Source organism: Hylobates moloch, unplaced genomic scaffold (genome assembly GCF_009828535.3).
Source record: "Hylobates moloch isolate HMO894 unplaced genomic scaffold, HMol_V3 SCAFFOLD_8, whole genome shotgun sequence".
In the NCBI taxonomy this organism is placed as follows: Eukaryota; Metazoa; Chordata; class Mammalia; order Primates; family Hylobatidae; genus Hylobates; species Hylobates moloch.
Window position 1 is genome coordinate 37,745,968 of NW_026652283.1, and position 20,342 is coordinate 37,766,309.

Sequence of the window (20,342 nt, forward strand, 5' to 3'; positions counted from 1 at the left end):
CTGGCATATTTCATTTAACACAATGTCTTCAAGGTTCATCCGTGTTGTAGCATGTTAGGATTCCCTTTTTAAGGCTGAATAATAGTCCGTTGTATGTATATATCATGTTTTGTTTATTCATTCATCTATCCATGGATACTTGGGTTGCTTTTTCCTTTTGGTTATTGTGAATAACGCTGCTGTGAACAGAGATGTACAAATATTTGTTGAAGTTCCTGTTTTCATTTTTTTTGAGTACATACCCAGAAGCAGAATTGCTGGTTTATATGGTAATTCTGTGGTTAATTTTTTGAGAAATTGCCATACTATTTTATATTCCCACTGGCGTTGTACAAGTATTCTAATTTCACCACATCCCTGATTTAGTCTTTTGCTAGTGTTAATTCTGTATCTGTAACCACCTGTAGAGAATGCTACAACTTTAAGACACCTTTAAGAGAGCAATCTCACAAATTTCAATAATTTTGGATTTTCATTAAGTGAATTGACTATTTTGTTTATTCTCTGGAATATGGAGTTTGAAGGCAGGTGACCCTGGGCTGGTTTTCCTTCCCATTGTTTACCATGAACTCTGGGAATTAGGACGAGAACTAGTATGCAAAGAATGTTGGCCCTATGGGAGCAAGTTCCACATTTCATCTCATCTAAATCCTTACAACAACCTCATGAGACAGCTAGTGTATTTTCTTTTTCTCATGTTTGAGATTAAAGAAGAAGATTCTCAGAGTGGTTAAGAGTCCTGTTTAAGGTAACATCACCTAGAAATGGCAAAGCTGGACTTCAAACAGAAGTATTTCCAGACCTACTGGCTCTCTCAATTCTAGAAGCCTTCCTGTTCACAGCATACTGAATATAGTATATTGGGGAGTGGAAGTCTTGTATGTCACTAGACAGCTTTTTATGATCTCTATTGTTTTCCGTTGGGCCCAGAACAGATGAAGTAAATGGCAGGATGTTTCTCACACCAGCAGAGGACACTGTCAGCCAACAGAGACAGTGATAGATGTAGGCTGGGGGCTCAGGAGTTTAGAACCAACCCTAGTCCTGATGGGTTGCAGGATGGAGCAACTGCCTACCTGCCACCATTGGACAGCTGCCTTAGAAATCTAATTTGTGTATATTGAGTTTTTCAGTATTCAGAAGAGCTCTATATATGGTCCTTTGGTAAATAATAATCTGTGCTACAATTTATTGTTTACTGTGTTCCAGAACTATACTCAGTCCTTTAAGTGCTTTATTTAATCTTGAGACAACTCTTAGATTGTTACAATTATCCTCATTTAAAATATGAAGGTCAGGTGTGGTCACTCACTCCTGTAATCCCAGCATTTTGGGAGGCCGAGGTGGGTGGATCACCTGAGGTCAGGAGTTCAAGACCAGCCTGGCCAACATGGCAAAACCCCATCTCTACTAAAAATACAAAATCAGCCGGGCATGGTAGCACATGCCTGTAATCCCAGCTACTTGGAATGCTGAGGCAGGAGAATTGCTTGAACCTGGGAGGTGAAGGTTGCAATAAGCCGAGCTCGTGCCATTGCACTCCAGCCTGGGCAAGAAGAGCAAAACTCCCTCTCAAAAATAAATAAATAAATAAATAAATAAATAAATAAATACAAAAATTAGCCAGGTGTGGTGGTGGGTGCCTGTAATCCCAGCTACTTGGGAGACTAAGGTAGGAGAATTGCTTGAACCCGGGAGGCAGATGTCTCTGAGCCAAGATTGCGCCACTGCACTCCAGCCTGGGTGACAGAGCGAGACTCTATCTCAGAAAAAAAAAAAAAAAAAAAAAAAAAAAAAAAAAAAAAAAATAGATAAAATATGAGACCTGAGCCCAGATCTGGCTCTGGATCACAAGCGGTTGAATTGCCCTTTTTTTTTTTTTTTGAAACAGAGTCTCACTCTGTCACCTAGGCTGGGGTGCAGTGGCGTGATCTGAGCTCACTGCAACCTCCGCCTCCCAGTTCAAGCGATTCTCATTCCTCAGCCTCCTAAGTAGCTGGGATTACAGGCGCAGGCCACCATGCCTGGCTAATTTTTGTATTTTTAGTAGAGGCTGGGTTGGCCAGGTTGGTCTTGAACTCCTGACCTCAAGTGATCTGCCCGCCTTGGCCTCCTAAGGTGCTGGGATTACAGGCATGAGCCACCGTGCCCGGCCTGAATTGCCTTTTACATTGCACATGAATATTTTCTAATTTACCTATCAAGTGATACTCAAGAGGAGAATACATGTATGTACAAAGGATTTTGCAGTATCTTTCCCCATGGCTGACAGCCAAGGTATCTTTCCTTATTGTGGGGCTCTGGGTACAGGGTGGACTGTACTCAAGCCAGAGCTACCTGTCCTTCTTGTTTCCTCAGGTCTGTAACATTGTGGCTGGGCAGCGCTGTATTAAAAAGCTGACCGACAACCAGACTTCGACCATGATAAAGGCCACAGCTAGATCCGCTCCAGACAGACAGGAGGAGATCAGTCGCCTGGTCAGTGGGCCTACTCATTTGCTCAGTCACGGGGGCCGTTGGTAGCATAAATGTTTTAACACCCCAGCAGGACCTTCCTTCAGGAGAACCCAAGTCTAGATTTGTTGCCTAGGACTGTATAAGGCTGCTTTTGCTTCTTGACCGTATAGCTACTTTGCTTTCTGTCTCTTTTTCTCTCCTGTATTACTTTGCTGTGTTATTCCCTCACTTCCCTCATCTTCCACTTCCTCTCTCTTTTTAGGACTATTCCATACCAACCCCAGCTTCTCCTTAGGGTTCTCTCCTTGATACCCAGAGGGTGAGCAGTATTGCCAAGCTCCTGCTCTCCTAAGATTGCTCTCTTTTGTCCTGCAGATGAAGAATGCCAGCTACAACTTAGATCCCTACATCCAGGAATTTGGGATCAAAGTGAAGGATGACATGACGGAGGTGACAGGGCGAGTGCTGCCGGCGCCCATCTTGCAGTACGGCGGCCGGGTGAGCAGGGTCAGGGCTAGACAACATCTCGGGGCATATGGGGGTGGTTGGGTTGTATAGCCAGGGGCTTTTGCTCCCCTACCCACCTGACTCTACTGAGGCTCACCTGGGCGCCCCCTCTACCTATCCCCAGAACCGGGCCATTGCCACACCCAATCAGGGTGTCTGGGACATGCGGGGGAAACAGTTCTACAATGGGATTGAGATCAAAGTCTGGGCCATCGCCTGCTTCGCACCCCAAAAACAGTGTCGAGAAGAGGTGCTCAAGTAAGGAGGGTTTGGTGTAGGGGTGGAAGGGTGGGAAGGACCCTGGAGCTGCCTGCCTTCCCATAGTCCACAGGGGCTGATATTGATCAGTAATGTGTTCTGTCTTGACTCTGCCTGCATTGTGCTTTCTGGCTCAAACCTCTACCAATTCCTTTTCTATCCATCTGTGGTCAGGGGAAGTTAATAAGGAGCCATATCTGTGTCAAAGATGTTGATTTTAGGGCATGAATCTCCTAAGAGAGGCCTGAATTATTTTATTATTATAATTATTATCATTGGTAATAAATAGTGATGACTGTAATGTTTACGCCAAAATTATACGTAAGTACCTAATTTATATTCTCTCATTTCATCTTTACAGTGAGTAGGTGGTGATATGTCCATTTTCAGTAGACTGAGGCTCAAAAGAGGTTAAGTAACTTGTCCAAAGTTTGCACATCATCAGGAAAGTGTCAGAGTTGGAAGCAAATCAGATCTGAGCTTCAAAACTTGTGTTCCTAATTGGAAACAAAATAGAGCAGCTTGTTTAGCTGGTTGTCAGGGCCTCTGTGCCACTGTAGCTGGGAGTAGATGGCACCAATGAGGAAAGTGTCATAGCCAAATGGTTTAAAGAAACTAGGCAGTAATGGCTTGAGAAGTCAACAACCCCTCACCTGGAGTCTTTTTTTTTTTTTTTTTTTTTTTAGACGGAGTCTTGTTCTGTCGCCCAGGCTGGAGTGCAGTGGCACGATCTTGGCTCACTGCAAGCTCCACCTCCTGGGTTTCACGCCATTCTCCTGCCTCAGCCTCCCAAGTAGCTGGGACTACAGGCACCCGCCACCACGCCCGGCTAATTTTTTGTATTTTTAGTAGAGATAGGGTTTCAGCGTGTTAGCCAGGATGATCTCGATCTCCTGACCTCGTGATGCGCCTGCTTCGGTCTCCCAAAGTGCTGGGATTATAGGCATGAGCCACTGTGCCCGGCCTTTTTTTTAAAAGTTTTATTGACATAGGTTTAAAATGCCACAAAACTCACAGTTAGTTGTTTCATACATACAACATACAGTTAGTTGGTTACTGCCATCTTTTGAAGTGGTTTCTTCTCATATTCTCTGGATCTGGAGTGGGGTCAGTGCACTCTAGGGATGAGGAAGAGTTGATGGAGCCGACCATTTTGGCTAGACAAGGGTAGTGGGGAAGTATGCCATGACGAATTCAGCTGACCTTGGAGTCATCATGAGAATTCGTTCTTAGCTGGGGTGCAGTGGTGTGTGCCTGTAGTCCTGGCTACTCAGGAGGCTGAGGCAGGAGGATCACTTGAGCCCAGGAGTTTGCTGGGCAGTATAGATCCTATAAGTTCTAGGCCGGGCACGATGGCTCCTGCCTGTAAACCCAGCACTTTGGGAGGCTGGGCAGGCGGATCACAAGGTCAGTAGTTTGAGACCAGGCTGGCCAATATGGTGAAACTCCGTCTCTACTAAAAAATACAAAAATTAGCCGGGCGTGGTGGCGCGTGCCTGTAGTCCCAGCTACTCAGGAGGCTGAGGCAGGAGAATCGCTTGAACCCGGGAGGCGGAGGTTGCAGTGAGCTAAGGTTGTGCCACTGCACTCCAACCGGGTGACAAAGCGAGACTCCGTCTCAAGAAAAAAAAAACAAAAAAGTTCTAACAGCTCCTGATGGATCTGGGGACTATGGGACCTGCCCTTGCTCTTCTTCCCTTACCCCTCACAGATACACAAACACCATCATAATTGTAGTTCTTGCAAATGGGTTCTTGTCTCCTTTCCTGAGTTCTTTTGCTCTGTCGTCCAGGTGCAGTGGCGCCATCTCGGCTCACTGCAAGCTCCGGCTCCCAGGTTCACACCAGTCTCCTGCCTCAGCCTCCCGAGCAGCTGGGACCACAGGCACCTGCCACCATGCCCAGCCAATTTTTTGTATTTTTAGTAGAGATGGGGTTTCACTGTGTTAGCCAGGATGGTCTCGATCTCCTGACCTCGTGATCCGCCCACCTCGGCCTCCCAAAGTGCCGGGATTACAGACGTGAGCCACCGACGGGCCTGGCCTTTTTCTGAGTTCTTTAGCCCCCATTTAAGCCAAGCTGGTTGGCAACATTGGAAAGGATCCCAACTTTTTGCCTTTGTGCCATAGTCACTTCATTGTAGTTCTATTCTCTATGTGCTCTTGTCTTTCTCCCATGTCCTTCCCTTGTCCATTTCTTTTGGGATAATCTATTGTTTGGCCATTTGGGGTATGGGCACCAATAAACCCAGAAACTCAAACTTGGAAGAGTTTATCAGTGACACCTAGTTGTAAGGGGTAAGAATGTGGCTTGTGCATCTGGGTCAGTAGTAGCCAGTTAAATCTGTGGTTCTGACTGGGCTAAAGTTAAAGATTTCCAAGTCATCTATGGCAGTGGCTGAGATTGTCCAGGGAGAATGTACATAGTAAGCAGAGATTGAAGATATAACTCAGAGAAACTGGAAAATAAATAGAGCAAAGTCCCTAAGTATGTATGAGGTGATGGGATCCAGAGCACTGAGAAAGGATATCCTTTCCACTGATTAAGTGGGGGAAAACATGAAGGTGCTATGGGGTTTGACAAACTAATAGTTGGGGGATGATGGATGAGAGAGTTCTAGATGCAACCCTCAATTTTTTTCTGGCTAAAGAGGCCCTATTACTTTAGCTATATCACCTTTAAGATGGGATTTTAGGACCTTCCTCATCTTAAACATCTCACAATACTTTGTGGCCCCCAGCATTGGACACAATATTCCAAGTGTAGTCTGATAGTAGAGAGAAGATTGGAAATACGTCTTTCCTTGAAGTTGAGACCCACTATTCATGAAATCTGGTAACATACTGGCTTTTTAATAGCTACATTGCAGTTGTATACAGGGCAGAAAAATGGAAAACATACTATTAATGGTCAAAGCCCTAGCTGTTATTTACATGAAACAGTGGTTAGGTCGTGTTTTTTTATTCTAACATTCATTTTGAAAAGTTTTTTTTAAGATAATAAATGTAGAGAATAACATGTATCCATTTTTGTCATATTTACTTTATCCTTTTTTAAATGTAAATATTACAGATAAATTTGATGTTCCTTCATGTCCTCCACCCTAGTCCCATTCCTCTCTTCTTTTTTTTGACAGCCTCGCTCTCGCCCAGGCTGGAGTGCAGTGGCGCAATCTCGGCTCACTGCAGCCTCTGCCTCCTGTTTCACGTGATTCTCCTGCCTCAGCCTCCTGAATAGCTGGGATTACAGGCACTCGCCACCATGCCTGGCTAGGTTTTTTTGTATTTTTAGTAGAGACAGGGTTTCATCAGGTTGGCCAGGTTGGTCTCGAAGTCCTGGCCTCAAGTGATCCACCCACCCTGGCCTCCCAAAGTGCTGAGATTACAGGTGTGAGCCACTGCGCCAGCCCCATTCCTCCCTTCTGTTGAAGCCACTGTTATGAATTATTGTAACCATCCTGCTCAATTTATATACCTATATATAAATGATTTTAAATTTTGCATAATAGTATCAGACTTTCTTGTGTGTTTTTACTAAATATGTGAAAAAACACTTTCTCACAAAACTATCACATTGCTTTTTGTATGCTATATAATAACATCTCCTAAACAGCTGCTTCCATTCTCTTCTTGTACATTGTTTTTAAATTTAAATGGAAGATTATCACAAATTAAATTTCCTGCTGCTTATTTCAGTTTTTGAGTATCTTTATGTAGCTTGATTTTTTTACTCTACTGAGTGTGTGTCCTCTCTTGAAACCTTGTCTTCCTCTCCAGGGTAAAGCCCTAAAGCCAAAGGAAGCTTAATAATTGGCTCTTAGGTATTAAAGAACCAGTTGGGAAGGAGGGAACTCATTTTTACTGAGCATCTCCTGTGCTCCCATCACTCTTGGAACCTCATTTGCTTTGAGCAGAAAGGCCTTACACGTGGGCATCTTTCTATTTCTTTGGACATGTAATGAAGTGCAGGAATCAGCTGCTTGAGTGGGGCAAGGTGGGAACCCTGAGAATTCCCATAGGTCCCTTTTCTGGGCTTCCTCATCTCCTTGCTTGTACCATTGAACACTTAGCAAGTACTCTCTTACCTTACTCAACTATAAACGTATTTTTTACATTAGCTATTATTGTGTATCATTCATGTTAGAATCTCAGTGTTAGCTGGGTGCGGTGGCTCACGCCTGTAATCCCAGCACTTTGGGAGGCCGAGGTGGGAGGATCACTTGAGTCCAGGAACTTGAGGCCAGCCTGGGCAACACAGTGAGATCCCATCTCTACCAAAAAGAAAAAAAATTAGCCAGGCATGGTGGCATTCCTCTAGTCCTATCTACTCAGGAGGCTGAGATGGGATGATTGTTTTAGCCTAGCAGCTCGAGGCTTGAGTGAGCCCAGATTGTGCCATTGTACTTCATCCTGGATGACAGAGCACCCTGTCTCAAGAAAAAAAAACAAAAAACAAAAAACCAATCTCTCAGTGCCTCTTATAGTGCTAAGCACCTAAGATGGATGGATTTTTGTCAGAAGAATTCACGTGAGACTCACTGCCTCCTTTGTGACCATGCGTGTGTACAGGAACTTCACAGACCAGCTGCGGAAGATTTCCAAGGATGCGGGGATGCCTATCCAGGGTCAACCTTGTTTCTGCAAATATGCACAGGGGGCAGACAGCGTGGAGCCTATGTTCCGGCATCTCAAGAACACCTACTCAGGGCTGCAGCTCATTATTGTCATCCTGCCAGGGAAGACGCCGGTGTATGGTACAGTTCTCTTGGGACAGTGATAATGGTGATAGGACTCTTCTCAGCGTAGTTCCCTGGGGTCTCCTGGGAAGGACTCAGTGTAGATTCTTGGCTTTGACCAGAGCTGTTACTTAATGTCAGTGCTCCTCTTGTAGGAGAAATAGCATGCCTGAGCCATTGAGTTATCCCAGATCCTAATTACCTGCACACACTCCTTCCCAGCAACATATACTGGGGTCCTTTGTGTGCTGGTCCTCATGCCAGGCTAAGCTGGGCCAGGTACAGAGACGGGTTGGTCTAGATTCCTATCCTTAGGAGTGCGTTTCTATCCTCAGGAGTGCATTGTTTATCTGAACATCGTGCAGCACAACCAAGCAGAATAGGTGGTCCTGTTAGTATCGTGTTGCCTGGTAATTACTTGGACTTTTTGAGAGGCTTGCTATCTCTCCTCTTTTCCTCTCATTTTTTAGAATAAGATTGATTATATAAATTTCTGTCACAGCACTTTTCTTTTATGCCATTTTCCATCTCCATCTCTCCTGCTTCAAACGAATAAGAGTTTTTCTTACCTTGCTCAACTAAACTCCTCTGTGCTCTTATTCCCAGCCCATCCTGCTACCTTTGAGACTTTATACCTTTCAACCCTCAAATATATTCAGATTCCCCATCCTAATGCACATTACCACAATCTTGCCATCTCTTTTAGCTTTTGTCTTCCTATTTCCTTCATTAAACCTTCTGAAGCCTGGTACGGTGGTTCACACCTGTAATCCCAGCACTTTGGAATGCCAAGGCGGAAGGATCACTTGTGCCCAGGAATTCGAGGCCAGTCTGGGCAACAAAGCAAGACCTCATCTCTACAAAAAAATAGTTACCCAGTCATCTTGTGCACCTGTGGTCCCAGCTACTTGGGAGTCTGAGGCTAGAGGATTTCTTGAGCCCAAGAGGTTGAGGCTGCAGTTACCCAGCTTGGGTAACATAGTGAGACCTTGTCTCAAAACAAAACAAAAACAAACTTTTTGAATGAGTTCTCTATATTCTCTATGCCCTATACCTCACCAGCCACTTATTCCTTAGCCTCTTTCAGCCATCTTGCCTTCTGTCTACCTTTCTCCTAAATCTCCTCTGCACAGGATTGCCAATGACTTTTCTCAGTTGTCCTCTTGACTTCTGGATATTTTCTTCTATCTCTCCTTATTTATTTTTGTCATTACCAGGAATCCTTGGTATTCTACAGGTTCCTATTGTCTGCCTTCTCATTCTGCCTTTACATTTTATTAAAATTCCCATTCATTTCGGTTGCTTTAATCATCACCTATTGTTATTATAGGTGATTAAAATCTTGATTCAATCCTTGAACCCTCTGCAACTTCTGTCTGTCCCTTTGGCCTCTCTCCCTTTCTTCAAGAGTTTATTGATCACCTATTATGTATGGAACACTGTCCAAGATGTGGATATATTGATGAATAAAATAGATATAGTCTCTGCTCTTAGGAAGTGTTTTGTTGGACCATCTCTTCAGTAGTTTGCCCTCTCTACAAACCCTTGTCTTTACTACTTCTGTATTTGACATCACAGTTGCTTCTAAGTACCTTCATTCAGTCTGTCTTTTCACTTCACCTTCATTGTTCTTCACATTTTTCTCAAGATAATATGCCCTGCTCTTGATCCACACTTCTCAACCGAGTTCTAACCTTCCTTTTTTTTTTTTTTGAGACGGAGTCTTGCTCTGTTGCCCAGGCTGGAGTGCAGAGGCGCGATCTCAGCTCACCGCAGCCTCCACCTCCCGGGTTCAAGTGATTCTCGTGCCTCAGCCTTGAAAGTAGCTGGGATTACAGGTGCGCACTACCAAGCCTGGCTAATTTTTATATTTTTAGTACAGATGGGGTTTCGCCATGTTGGCCAGGCTGGTCTCGAACTCCTGACCTCAAGTGATCTGCCTGCCTTGGCCGCCCAAAGTGCTGGGATTACAGGCATGAGCCACTGTGCCCTGCCTTAAGACTTTCTCGAATGGGTTCCAAGTAAGACTTTTTGTGACTCTGCTATCAAAAAAACCTTCATTGGTTCCTATTATTTACTGCATAAAGGGTTTTCATAGACCTGATCTTAGTTTAATGTTTTCAGCTTTATCTTGCACTGTTCACTTGCCACTCATACTGGAATGATTGCTGGTTCTGGAATTGTTGAAGAGAGCTGAATTTGAATTTAATCCTGGCCATACCAGTCAACTGGCTTGGACATATACCTAACCTTTCTAAGCATCATGAATTAATTATATAAGAAGCAGAATCTAGCACAGTGCCTGGCATGTAGCTGACACTCTGAGTGCTCATTTCTTGTCTGTGGTTTTCAGTCTCTGGTGTTGTACACATTATTTGCCTTTGCCTGGAGTATCTGCATCCTCTTCTTCTTGTCCCCCACCTTGCCCTTAAAATTCTCTCCATCCTTTAATACCCAGTTTAAATACTACTTATTTTTTATTCTGACATTTCACCTGGAGAGTGAACTTGTCTTTTTCTGGATTCTTCTAGTTTATCAGGCCACTGATCAGTTACTACCTTACTTGATACTTTGTTGTGGAGTGGATCTGATTCTGCTCTGAAATCTTTCCTCTCTATATACACACCTAAGGTAATGCCTTTCACTGATACAATACTCAGTAATTAACTTATGGAGAGAAGTTGTTTGATCTTCAGTCCTTGTCTTTCTTGGGCTCTTGTATGGATGATAAGGATGCTTTTTAGGAGAACTTCCTTGAGTAAGTATTCATGTTTCTGATTTCCCTCCATTAAAGGGAAAATCCAGTGTTTTGGCTTAGGAATGGTACAGCATGCTTGGGAAAGGCAATACTTACGCAAAATTTTCCCTTTCCTGGGCTCAATTATGTTACACTTCTCTCTAGCCTCAAATATTTTATTGGGACCTCGAGTTTCTTTCATTTACATGTGGTTCCTTGATTATACCACCTGGACAATCTGACTGGTACTCTTTTCTGCTGGCTTAGTTCCTAAGCAGTGGAGTCATTTGCCTAGGAACTAAGCCAGCAGAAAAGAGCAGCAGTCAGATTCTTCTAAAGACCCTTCACCATCCCTCCTGGGAGGCTGGGTAAAATGGAATCCTCCTAGTGATGGTCAAAGCAAGGTCCCATTGGCATTTGGTTGCCCTGAGAGTGTAGAAGGACAGTGTCACATTTGCCCTGTTCTGATCAGGTACTATACCTATCCTGTCTTTAGTATATTTAATTGCTTCCTCTCCACTAAACTGATATTATTGTTTTTTTAATGTAAACTTTTTATTAAACTGTATATATAGAAATCTTACATGTTCAGCTCAGTGATATTTCATAAAGTGTCACAGCGTAACCAGCACCCAGTTCAGCAGCAGAACCTTACCACAGCCCCAGTCACTACAACCTCCTACCAGTGGTAACCACTACGCTGGCTTCTAATACCATAGGTTAGTTTTGCCTATATTTAAACTTTATATAAATAGAATCATATAGTATATACTTTTTTTGTGTCTGACTTCTTTCATGCAACATAAAGTTGTGGTTTGTTATAGTTTTTCCATCATATGAATATAGCACAATTTCCATCTATTTATCCATTCTGTTAATACACATATTTGGATTGTTTCCAGTTTTTGACTGTTGAAAATAATGCTTCAGGCTGGGTGCAGTGACTCAACGCCTGTAATCCTAGCACTTTGGGAGGCCAAGGCAAGTGGATCACCTGAGTTGAGGAGTTTGATACCAGCCTGGCCAACATGGTGAAACCCAGTCTCTGCTAAAAATACAAAAAATGAACCAGGTGTGGTGGCGGGCGCCTGTAATCCCAGCTACTTGGGAGGCTGAGGCAGGAGAATTGCTTGAACCCGGGAGATGGAGGTTGCAGTGAGCCAAGATTGTGCCACTGCACTCCAGCCTGGGCAACAGAGGAAGACTCTGTCTCAAAAATAATAATAATAATAATAATGCTTCAGTGAACACTGTTCTGTGTGTCCTTTGAACATGTATAACCATATTTTTGGGGAGTATATCTAGGAGTGGATTTTAAGTATACCAATTTATCCTTTCACCAGCAGTGTATAAGAGTGCTAGATAGTTCATATCCTTACCAAACTTGGTATCCGTCTCGAAAAAAAAAAATGAAAAAGATTGCCAGGGTCATGAAGTTACTATTTTAAGTGTTTTTTTTGAATGATTAAAAAAATCATTCATATTTAGAATTAATTTATCTCTAAACAGAGCAAAAACTGTTGCTTTTCTTTTCCATGGCAGTGGTGCAGAGCTTAGACTCTTAGCTTCCTACCCACACCTAGATTCAACAAATGTACCCAAGGTAAAAGCAACTGCCAGAAGATAGCTCACCGCTGAGATTTTTTTTTTTTTTCTCCCTCTCTGGAATTTTACCCCCTCTAGTTCTTGTTTTCTTAGCATTCTCTGCTGCCTTTAAATTTTTATATTTTATCTGGCTTTTCTGAGTGTCGTCTGTAGAACTGGCTTGCCACTATTCCGTCTCTCTTGGAAGTAGATATGATCTTTTCAAATATGCTGAAATCTCTTCCACTGAAAGCATACCAAATTCTTGGTCAGTCCTACATTTTCTTCCTGGTACCTTAAATCACCACAACAATTTTTGCCTTTATACACTAATTTTTTTTTTAACCTTAATATCACTAACTCCAGAGGACATTTCTGGTCCTGATTTTACCTCATCTCTTAGACACATTTCACTTTGTTGACCACTTGCTCCTTCTTGAAACACTCTCTTTCTTCCCTTGGCACTTGTGATACAACACTATCTTAGTCTTCCTTCTAGCTTTCTGGATTTTTTGTCCTTTGCTGACTCATCTTCTTGTTCTGCCAATACTGGGAGTTCCTCAAGATTCAGATCTAGGTTGTCTTCTCTTTTTACTATGTTATCTTCTTTAGTGATCTCAAGATCATGCCTTCGGCTGGGCATGGTGGCTCACGCCTGTAATCCCAGCACTTTGGGAGGCTGAGGCAGGTGGATCATGAGATCAGGAGATCGAGACCATCCTGGCTAACATGGTGAAACCCCGTCTCTACTAAAAACATACAAAAAATCAACCGGGCGTGGTGGCGGGCACCGGTAGTCCCAGCTACTCGGGAGGCTGAGGCAGGAGAATGGTGTGAACCCGGGAGGCAGAGCTTGCAGTGAGCCTGAGGCAGGAGAATGGCGTGAACCCGGGAGGCGGAGCTTCCAGTGAGCCGAGATCGCACCACTGCACTCCAGCCTGGGAGACAGAGTGAGACTCTGTCTCAAAAAAAAAAAAATGCCTTCAACTACTACCTGTACCTAATTATCACACAAATTTGCATCTCCATTTCAGACTACTCTTTTGAGCATCGAACCATGAGACCCATTTGCTTAGTTGATATCCTCACTGAGATGACCAAAAAACTACTTCAGACTCAAAATATCTCACAAATAATTTATGGCCTATTTTTATTTTATTTTATTTTTATTTTTATTTTTATTATTATTATTTTTTTATTTTTCCGAGACGGAGTCTTGCTCTGTCACCCAGGCTGGAGTGCACTGGGTGTGATCTCAGCTCACTGCAACCTCTGCCTCCCAGGTTCAAGCGATTCTCCTGCCTCAGCCTCCTGAGTAGCTGGGATTACAGGCACATGCTACCACACCCAGCTAATTTTTGTATTTTTAGTAGAGACGGGGTTTCACCATGTTGGCCAGGTTGTTCTTGAACTCCTGACCTCGTGATCCACCCACCTCAGCCTCCCAAAGTGCTGGGATTACAGGCGTAAGCCATCATGCCCGGCTGGCCTATTTTTATTACAGAAGCTGGAAACTTAAAAGTTATCCATAAAAATTTTCTTTTCCCTTACTCACACACGTAGTCTATAATTTGAGTCCCTTAAATATCTGTGGAATCCATTTGTTTTTCTCCATCTCAACAACTCACCCGTCTTTTTTTTTTTTTTTTTTGTCTGGAGATGGAGTCTTACTCTGTCGCCCAGGCTGGAGTGCAGTGGCACAATCTCGGCTCACTACAAGCTCCACCTCCTGGGTTCACGCCATTCTCCTGCCTCAGCCTCCCGAGTAGCTGGGACTACAGGTGCCCACCACCATGCCTGGCTAATTTTTTTGTATTTTTAGTAGAGATGCGGTTTCACCATGTTAGCCAGGATGGTCTCGATCTCCTGACCTCATGATCCACCTGCCTCGGCCTCCCAAAGTGCTGGGATTACAGGCGTGAGCCACCACGCCCGGCGTTCACCCGTCTTGTTAATCTAGGCTACCCTTATCTCCTCTGGTAGGTCAGTCTAATGACCACATTCTTTCTCTTACAACATGCTCCCCTTGCTCTTCTTTTTAGCTGCTATGGCCTTTCTGTTTCTCAAACACATCTTGCTATCTTCTAGCAGGGTGCATTTTTGCATGTTGTTCCCTCTGCCTGGAATGCTGTCTCTCAAACTCCCCCTCTCCTCTAAGTCCTTTGCTGTCCTCAGATTTCATTTCAATCATTACCTACTCAAGAATCCTTTCCTGACTAGGTTTTTATTTCCTGTTTTATGTTGTCATTGTTCCATGAAGTTTTCTGTTGTGTCATTTATCAGTGTTGTAATTTTCACGATTTTTAAAATTAGTCCCTATTTAGTAAGCACTTTGAGAGTAGGGACCTTATGTGTTTCCTGTCATTATTGTGTTCCCTAGCACCTCATACACTGCCTGGCATCTAGTAGGCATTCAGTAAATATTTGTTGAATGCACTAATCATTTCTCTCCCCGCCCATAGCTGAGGTGAAACGTGTTGGAGATACGCTCTTGGGAATGGCTACGCAGTGTGTGCAGGTGAAGAACGTGGTCAAGACCTCACCTCAGACTCTGTCCAACCTCTGCCTCAAGATCAATGTCAAACTTGGTGGCATTAACAACATCCTAGTCCCACACCAGCGGTATGAACTCTGTTGTCCACTTGCCCTTGTCAAGGTACCATGCTGGGAACTGATGAGATAGGACCCTGGCCAGGCAGAGTGAATCAGACACAAGGGGGAGAAGAGCAGAGTGGGTACTGGATGGTGCCAGCTAGAGAAGACCCAGCGCCTCACCATTTTGTTTTCTCTTCCTTGCTCAGCTCTGCCGTTTTTCAACAGCCAGTGATATTCCTGGGAGCAGATGTTACACACCCCCCAGCAGGGGATGGGAAAAAACCTTCTATCACAGCAGTGAGTGATATTCTGTAGCTGCTTCATAAGGTTCTCCTCTTCGGTCTGAGTCCTCAAAACTGCCCATGATTTCCTTCCCTCAGCGCTGGCTCTTGAGCCTTCATAAGATCTCCATTTAGCTCACTATTCCCAATTCCCATTCCCTTGATATCTCATAAAAGTAGCTCTGTATGGTGTCTTTTTTTCAGGGAGAGTAGTGAGAGTGTAGCCAGAGACTTGACTCATTCTGCATCACTCTTGCTCTGCATTTGAATGTCTCTCTTTCCCCATGCCTGCTTTTGGGATGTAGGGGAGGGACTATATCTTCTCTGAAATCCCTTTAAAGGGAGTTACATAGTTGCTGGGACTGTGCTTTGCTCTGCCCATCCTCACCTCGATCTATATAATAGATTAGATATTTCTCTTATCTCTCTCCTGACTTTTCTGCTCTTTGTCTCTTAGGGGCTTCCAAATTGCTAGGGATCAGACCTTCTTCCCCACTTATATTTCCTAAACCCTCACACTTCTGTAAGCACACTGGTCTTAACCTCAGTAAGTGCAGGGAAACCCTATAATATGCTTATCCCTGTTTTCCTTGTGGCCATCTCTCCTAGGCTTTGGCCGCTGTCTCCTTTATAAATGGCATTTCTTCCATCAACCACAAGAACACTGTTACTATGGTCATGATTCCTGGGTAGATTAGCATTTGAATGGGAAAAAGGATAAACTTGGGACTGGATGAGGCCATTGTTTGATTTAGTAGTGCTAAACCTTCACATGCTCCTCTGCAAAGGGGAGAGAAATCAATTTATCAAGTACCTACTATGGGCTAGGCCCTGTGTAAGGTGCTTAATATGGACCCCAGTAGCACTGCAAGCAGGTGTTCTTATCACCATCTAAGAAGAGGAAAAAAGATCAGAGAGATTGAGTAACTTCTGCTTGTGTGATAGAATAGAGATTGAAACCAGGGCTCATTGAATCTCAAGCCCTAGTCATTCAGTTGTAGTTTTCTTGCTAAGAAGCCTTTCCACAAACCCATAGCCTGACAGTGAGGGTGAAGGTTCTAGGAGCTAATCCTTTCTCTCTGACTCTCAGGTGGTAGGCAGTATGGATGCCCACCCCAGCCGATACTGTGCTACTGTGCGGGTACAGCGACCACGGCAAGAGATCATTGAAGACTTGTCCTACATGGTGCGTGAGCTCCTCATCCAGTTCTACAAGTCCACCCGTTTCAAGCCTACCCGCATCATCTTCTACCGAGATGGGGTGCCTGAAGGCCAGCTACCCCAGGTAGGGCCCACAGTAGGTGGAGAAAACCTTCACATCATGACTGGAAAGCTAGGTGCTACTACATTTTCTAAGCTATTGGCACTGAGAGGTGTGTCACTTCTTAGGGAGCTTTGCTAAATGGGGCAGACTTGTGGGCAAAGATCGCAACTGAGGGATGGAGTGTACAAGCATCTGTAGATTTTTCTTCTCATAATAGAAGACCCTCAGTGTCTATTTAAGTAGTTGGTTCATGTTGGAGACTGATTGTTTAGACCAGTGATCCTCAAGTGCGAGCTTACATTAAGATCACCTGGAGGGCTTGTTAAAACAGTTTTAAGGGCTCTACCCTTAGAGTTTCTGATTCAGTGAGTCTTGGATAAGGGCCAAGAATTTACAATACTGACAAGTTCTTAGGCGATGCTGATAGTCTGGAGACTACATTTGAGAACTAATGCTGTTGACCCTCCTTGATAATATTCCTCCTATTCCTTCTCACTGCCAGCCTTCATTTTTTTTTTTTTAACTTCTATCCTGAACTGGTATCCTTGACTACCATTTAATAGTATTATAACTACTGTTCCAATGAACTTCCTATGTGCCATGAACTGTCCTAAGCACTTCATGTTTTTTTTTTTTTCCTAAATCTGAGTGGAAATATGTGTTCTATTTAATGCTTTACAATAGTCCTTTGGAATAACAGTGTATTTCCATTTAACAGATGAGAAAACAGGCTTGGAAATGTTACATGATCTTTAATGTCATCAAAGATAATTAGGAGTAGGAACTGGGATTCAGACACATTGGTCTGATTCCATAGTTTATGCTCTTAACTGTTATGCCCAGTTTCTTTTTTTTTCTTTTCTTTTTTTTTGCGGGGGGAACAGAGTCTCGCTCTTGCCCAGGGTGGAGCACAGCGGTGTGATCTTAGCTCACTGCAGCCTCTGCCTCCCGGGCTCAAGCGATTCTCTTTCCTCAGCCTCCCCAGTAGCTGGGGCTGCAAGTATGAGTCACCACACCCAGCTTATTTTTGTATTTTTAGTAGAGATGGGGTTTCGCCATGTCGTGGTCTCAAACTCCTAACCTCAAATGATCCACCCGCCTTGGCCTCCCAAAGTGCTGGAAATACAGGCATGAGCCACCGTGCCCGGCCATTATGCCCAATTTCTAAGTCATCCAGTATTTTCTAAAATATCAGACACATTTATCATATCACATATCTGTTCAGAAATGTCTAGTGGCTTCACATAGCTTTGGGTTAAAATTCAAACTGCTTAGCAAAGCAATCAGCAGTTATTAAGCCCTACTAGGTTTTCTATGCTTTTACTTAATTGTCTATCTTAGTCTTCATAACTGCTTTGTGAAGCAGGTCTTAGTGACATTAATAGACGTGGAGAAAATGAGACTTAGTGGAGTTGAATAACTTGCCTGATGTAATACAACTAGATAAAGCTTGGATTTAAATCTAATTGATTCCAAAGTCTATCCTTCTCTACCATACAGTTTTGACCCTCTATATCTGACATCCACGGCCACAGGCAACTATTGCCTATGATTATTTACTTCTAGCTTTTCCCTTAGCTAGCCTATTTTCTTATAATCCTGTTGCTTTGCAGGACTGAATTCACCTACTCTCTCTGCACCCATTATGGAACTATATGTCTGCTCTTCTCTGGTGGTCCACAACCTGTCTGCTCTTGGAGCCCAAAGGAGAACTCTCATTAGTCACCTGATCCTGAGTGAAACTAACTTTGGGCATTGTGATTTTAGTGATTTCTCTGTGAACCTTGGTTCTGTGTCTTGATATTAGGTCTCTTTATACACAGGAACCAGATGAGTGTTGTCTTCTGATGCCAAGCCTCCTGGCCAAGGTTTTATAGGAACATATTAAGTGAACTGCGTATAAGGCTGCTTTTGACAAGAAGGGCCTATCATCTCTAATTGTTGAGCATCAGCATATAAAGGGAGACTGAGCCAAAAGCTATATTACAAGTGGCAACTCCTTAGTTCAGAAGGGTATGTGAAGGAACTGTGTATTTCTTTGTTTCCCTCCCCATTTTGTGCCCAGATACTCCACTATGAGCTACTGGCCATTCGTGATGCCTGCATCAAACTGGAAAAGGACTACCAGCCGGGGATCACTTATATTGTGGTGCAGAAACGCCATCACACCCGCCTTTTCTGTGCTGACAAGAATGAGCGAGTGAGTGAGGGACTAAGGCCTCCCATCCCCTCCTTCTGTTTGCCTTATCTTAATAGAGAAGAAGCCCTTGAGATAAAGGCTGGGGATTTAGTCCTTGTCCTATCCATCCTCCCTGGCCCCTTCCCTCCTCCTAGCTTTTGTGGTCCTTCCTCTGCCACCGCCTTCACTAGTGTCCACCTTCTCCCCTCCTTCCCTTATACTTCCTTTCCCTCCTCCTAGCTCCCTGGCCTAGACCCCATATATAGACCAGCTCCTAGAGAAGGGAAGGGGAACTACCATTTATTGAACTCCTCCTATGTGCCAGATACTGTACAAGGCGTCTTCCTCACAGCAGCCCTGTGAGGTAGGTATTATTATTATCTCCAATTTAACCTCAGAAAGGTTAAATGACTTGCTAAGATCACACAGCTAATAGGACTTGAACACAGGTCTGTGTGACTTTAGAAGCATATTATTTTAAGATTCAGTACCCTCAGGGAATAGCAACTTTGGCTTTGTTCCTGGGATTTTGGTGAAGTCAGAGTAGAATTGAGCCAGGGTCCTGGTTAGGGCCAGGCAGGTCTTGGGATCTTGGTTGTGTTTGTCTCTATACAGATTGGGAAGAGTGGTAACATCCCAGCTGGGACCACAGTGGACACCAACATCACCCACCCATTTGAGTTTGACTTCTATCTGTGCAGCCACGCAGGCATCCAGGTAGCTGGGCTTTATCTTGGGGTTCCAGTGGGTCAAAGATGAGTTGTTCATTCACATTGCCTCTAGACTGTATCAGTCATCACTGAAGGACATCCAAATTAGGATTGCTCTCTTTTCTGTTTGTTTTGTTTTGTTTTGTTTTGAGGCGGAGTCTCGCTCTGTCCCCCAGGCTGGAGTGCAGTGGCACAATCTCATCTAACTGCAACCTCCACCTCCTGGGTTTAAGCGGTCTTCCTGCCTTCCCGCCTCAGCCTCCCAAGTAGCTGGGATTACAAGCATGCGCCACCATGCCCAGCCAATTTTTGTATTTTTAGTAGAGACAGGGTTCACCATTTTGGCCCCGCTGGTCTTGAACTCCTGACCTCAAGTGATCCACCCGCCTTGGCCTCCCAAAGTGCTGGGATTACAAGCATGAGCCACTGTGCCCGGCCAGGACTGCTCTCTTAATAAGCCCTGAGTACACTTGCAGGTTGCTTATAAGAAGAGTGCTTTATGACATTGGTAGTTTTGCATCTGTCTGTTCATGGGTGAATCATCTACCCAGCCATATTCTTAATAGTGATCCTGTTCCCCTATTATCAGCCATCTCCTCTGCCCAGCCTGGGACCCCTCACCTTCCTATCTTCCCAGGGCACTAGCCGACCATCCCATTACTATGTTCTTTGGGATGACAACCGTTTCACAGCGGATGAGCTCCAGATCCTGACGTACCAGCTGTGCCACACTTACGTACGATGCACACGCTCTGTCTCTATCCCAGCACCTGCCTACTATGCCCGCCTGGTGGCTTTCCGGGCACGATACCACCTGGTGGACAAGGAGCATGACAGGTGAGGCCTGGGATCAGGTTGGCCTCCTTTTTGCTTCAGCCTATTGTGCCAGATCTTCTCAACTTTTCTTGGGTAGCAGGAAATGAGTGCTGTCCAATTTGGTGTCATTGGGCTCGTCTGCCCAATCCTGGGTTGGGGTTTTCTCTTAAAGTTGGTATGGGAATTGGCATCCCAGGGCTGGGTGAGGGAATTAGCAGCA

General features: G+C 44.2%; 1 protein-coding gene across 5 annotated transcripts in view; it reads left to right on the forward strand.

Moving 5' to 3' along the window:
• The window catches only part of AGO1 (argonaute RISC component 1), a 41,239-nt gene that overhangs the window by 16,071 nt on the left and 4,826 nt on the right, over positions 1–20,342 (forward strand). For 2 of the 5 annotated variants that reach the window (XM_058442203.1, XM_058442205.1), the window contains 10 exons: positions 2,359–2,478; positions 2,833–2,964; positions 3,089–3,222; positions 7,790–7,974; positions 14,740–14,899; positions 15,079–15,169; positions 16,244–16,438; positions 18,483–18,617; positions 19,212–19,313; positions 19,896–20,143. In XM_058442203.1, coding sequence (XP_058298186.1) covers positions 2,359–2,478; positions 2,833–2,964; positions 3,089–3,222; positions 7,790–7,974; positions 14,740–14,899; positions 15,079–15,169; positions 16,244–16,438; positions 18,483–18,617; positions 19,212–19,313; positions 19,896–20,143 — 1,502 coding nt within the window. The remainder of the gene's footprint in view (positions 1–2,358; positions 2,479–2,832; positions 2,965–3,088; positions 3,223–7,789; positions 7,975–14,739; positions 14,900–15,078; positions 15,170–16,243; positions 16,439–18,482; positions 18,618–19,211; positions 19,314–19,895; positions 20,144–20,342) is intronic. The other 3 variants (XM_032160232.2, XM_058442204.1, XM_032160233.2) reach the window with 3 other exon arrangements.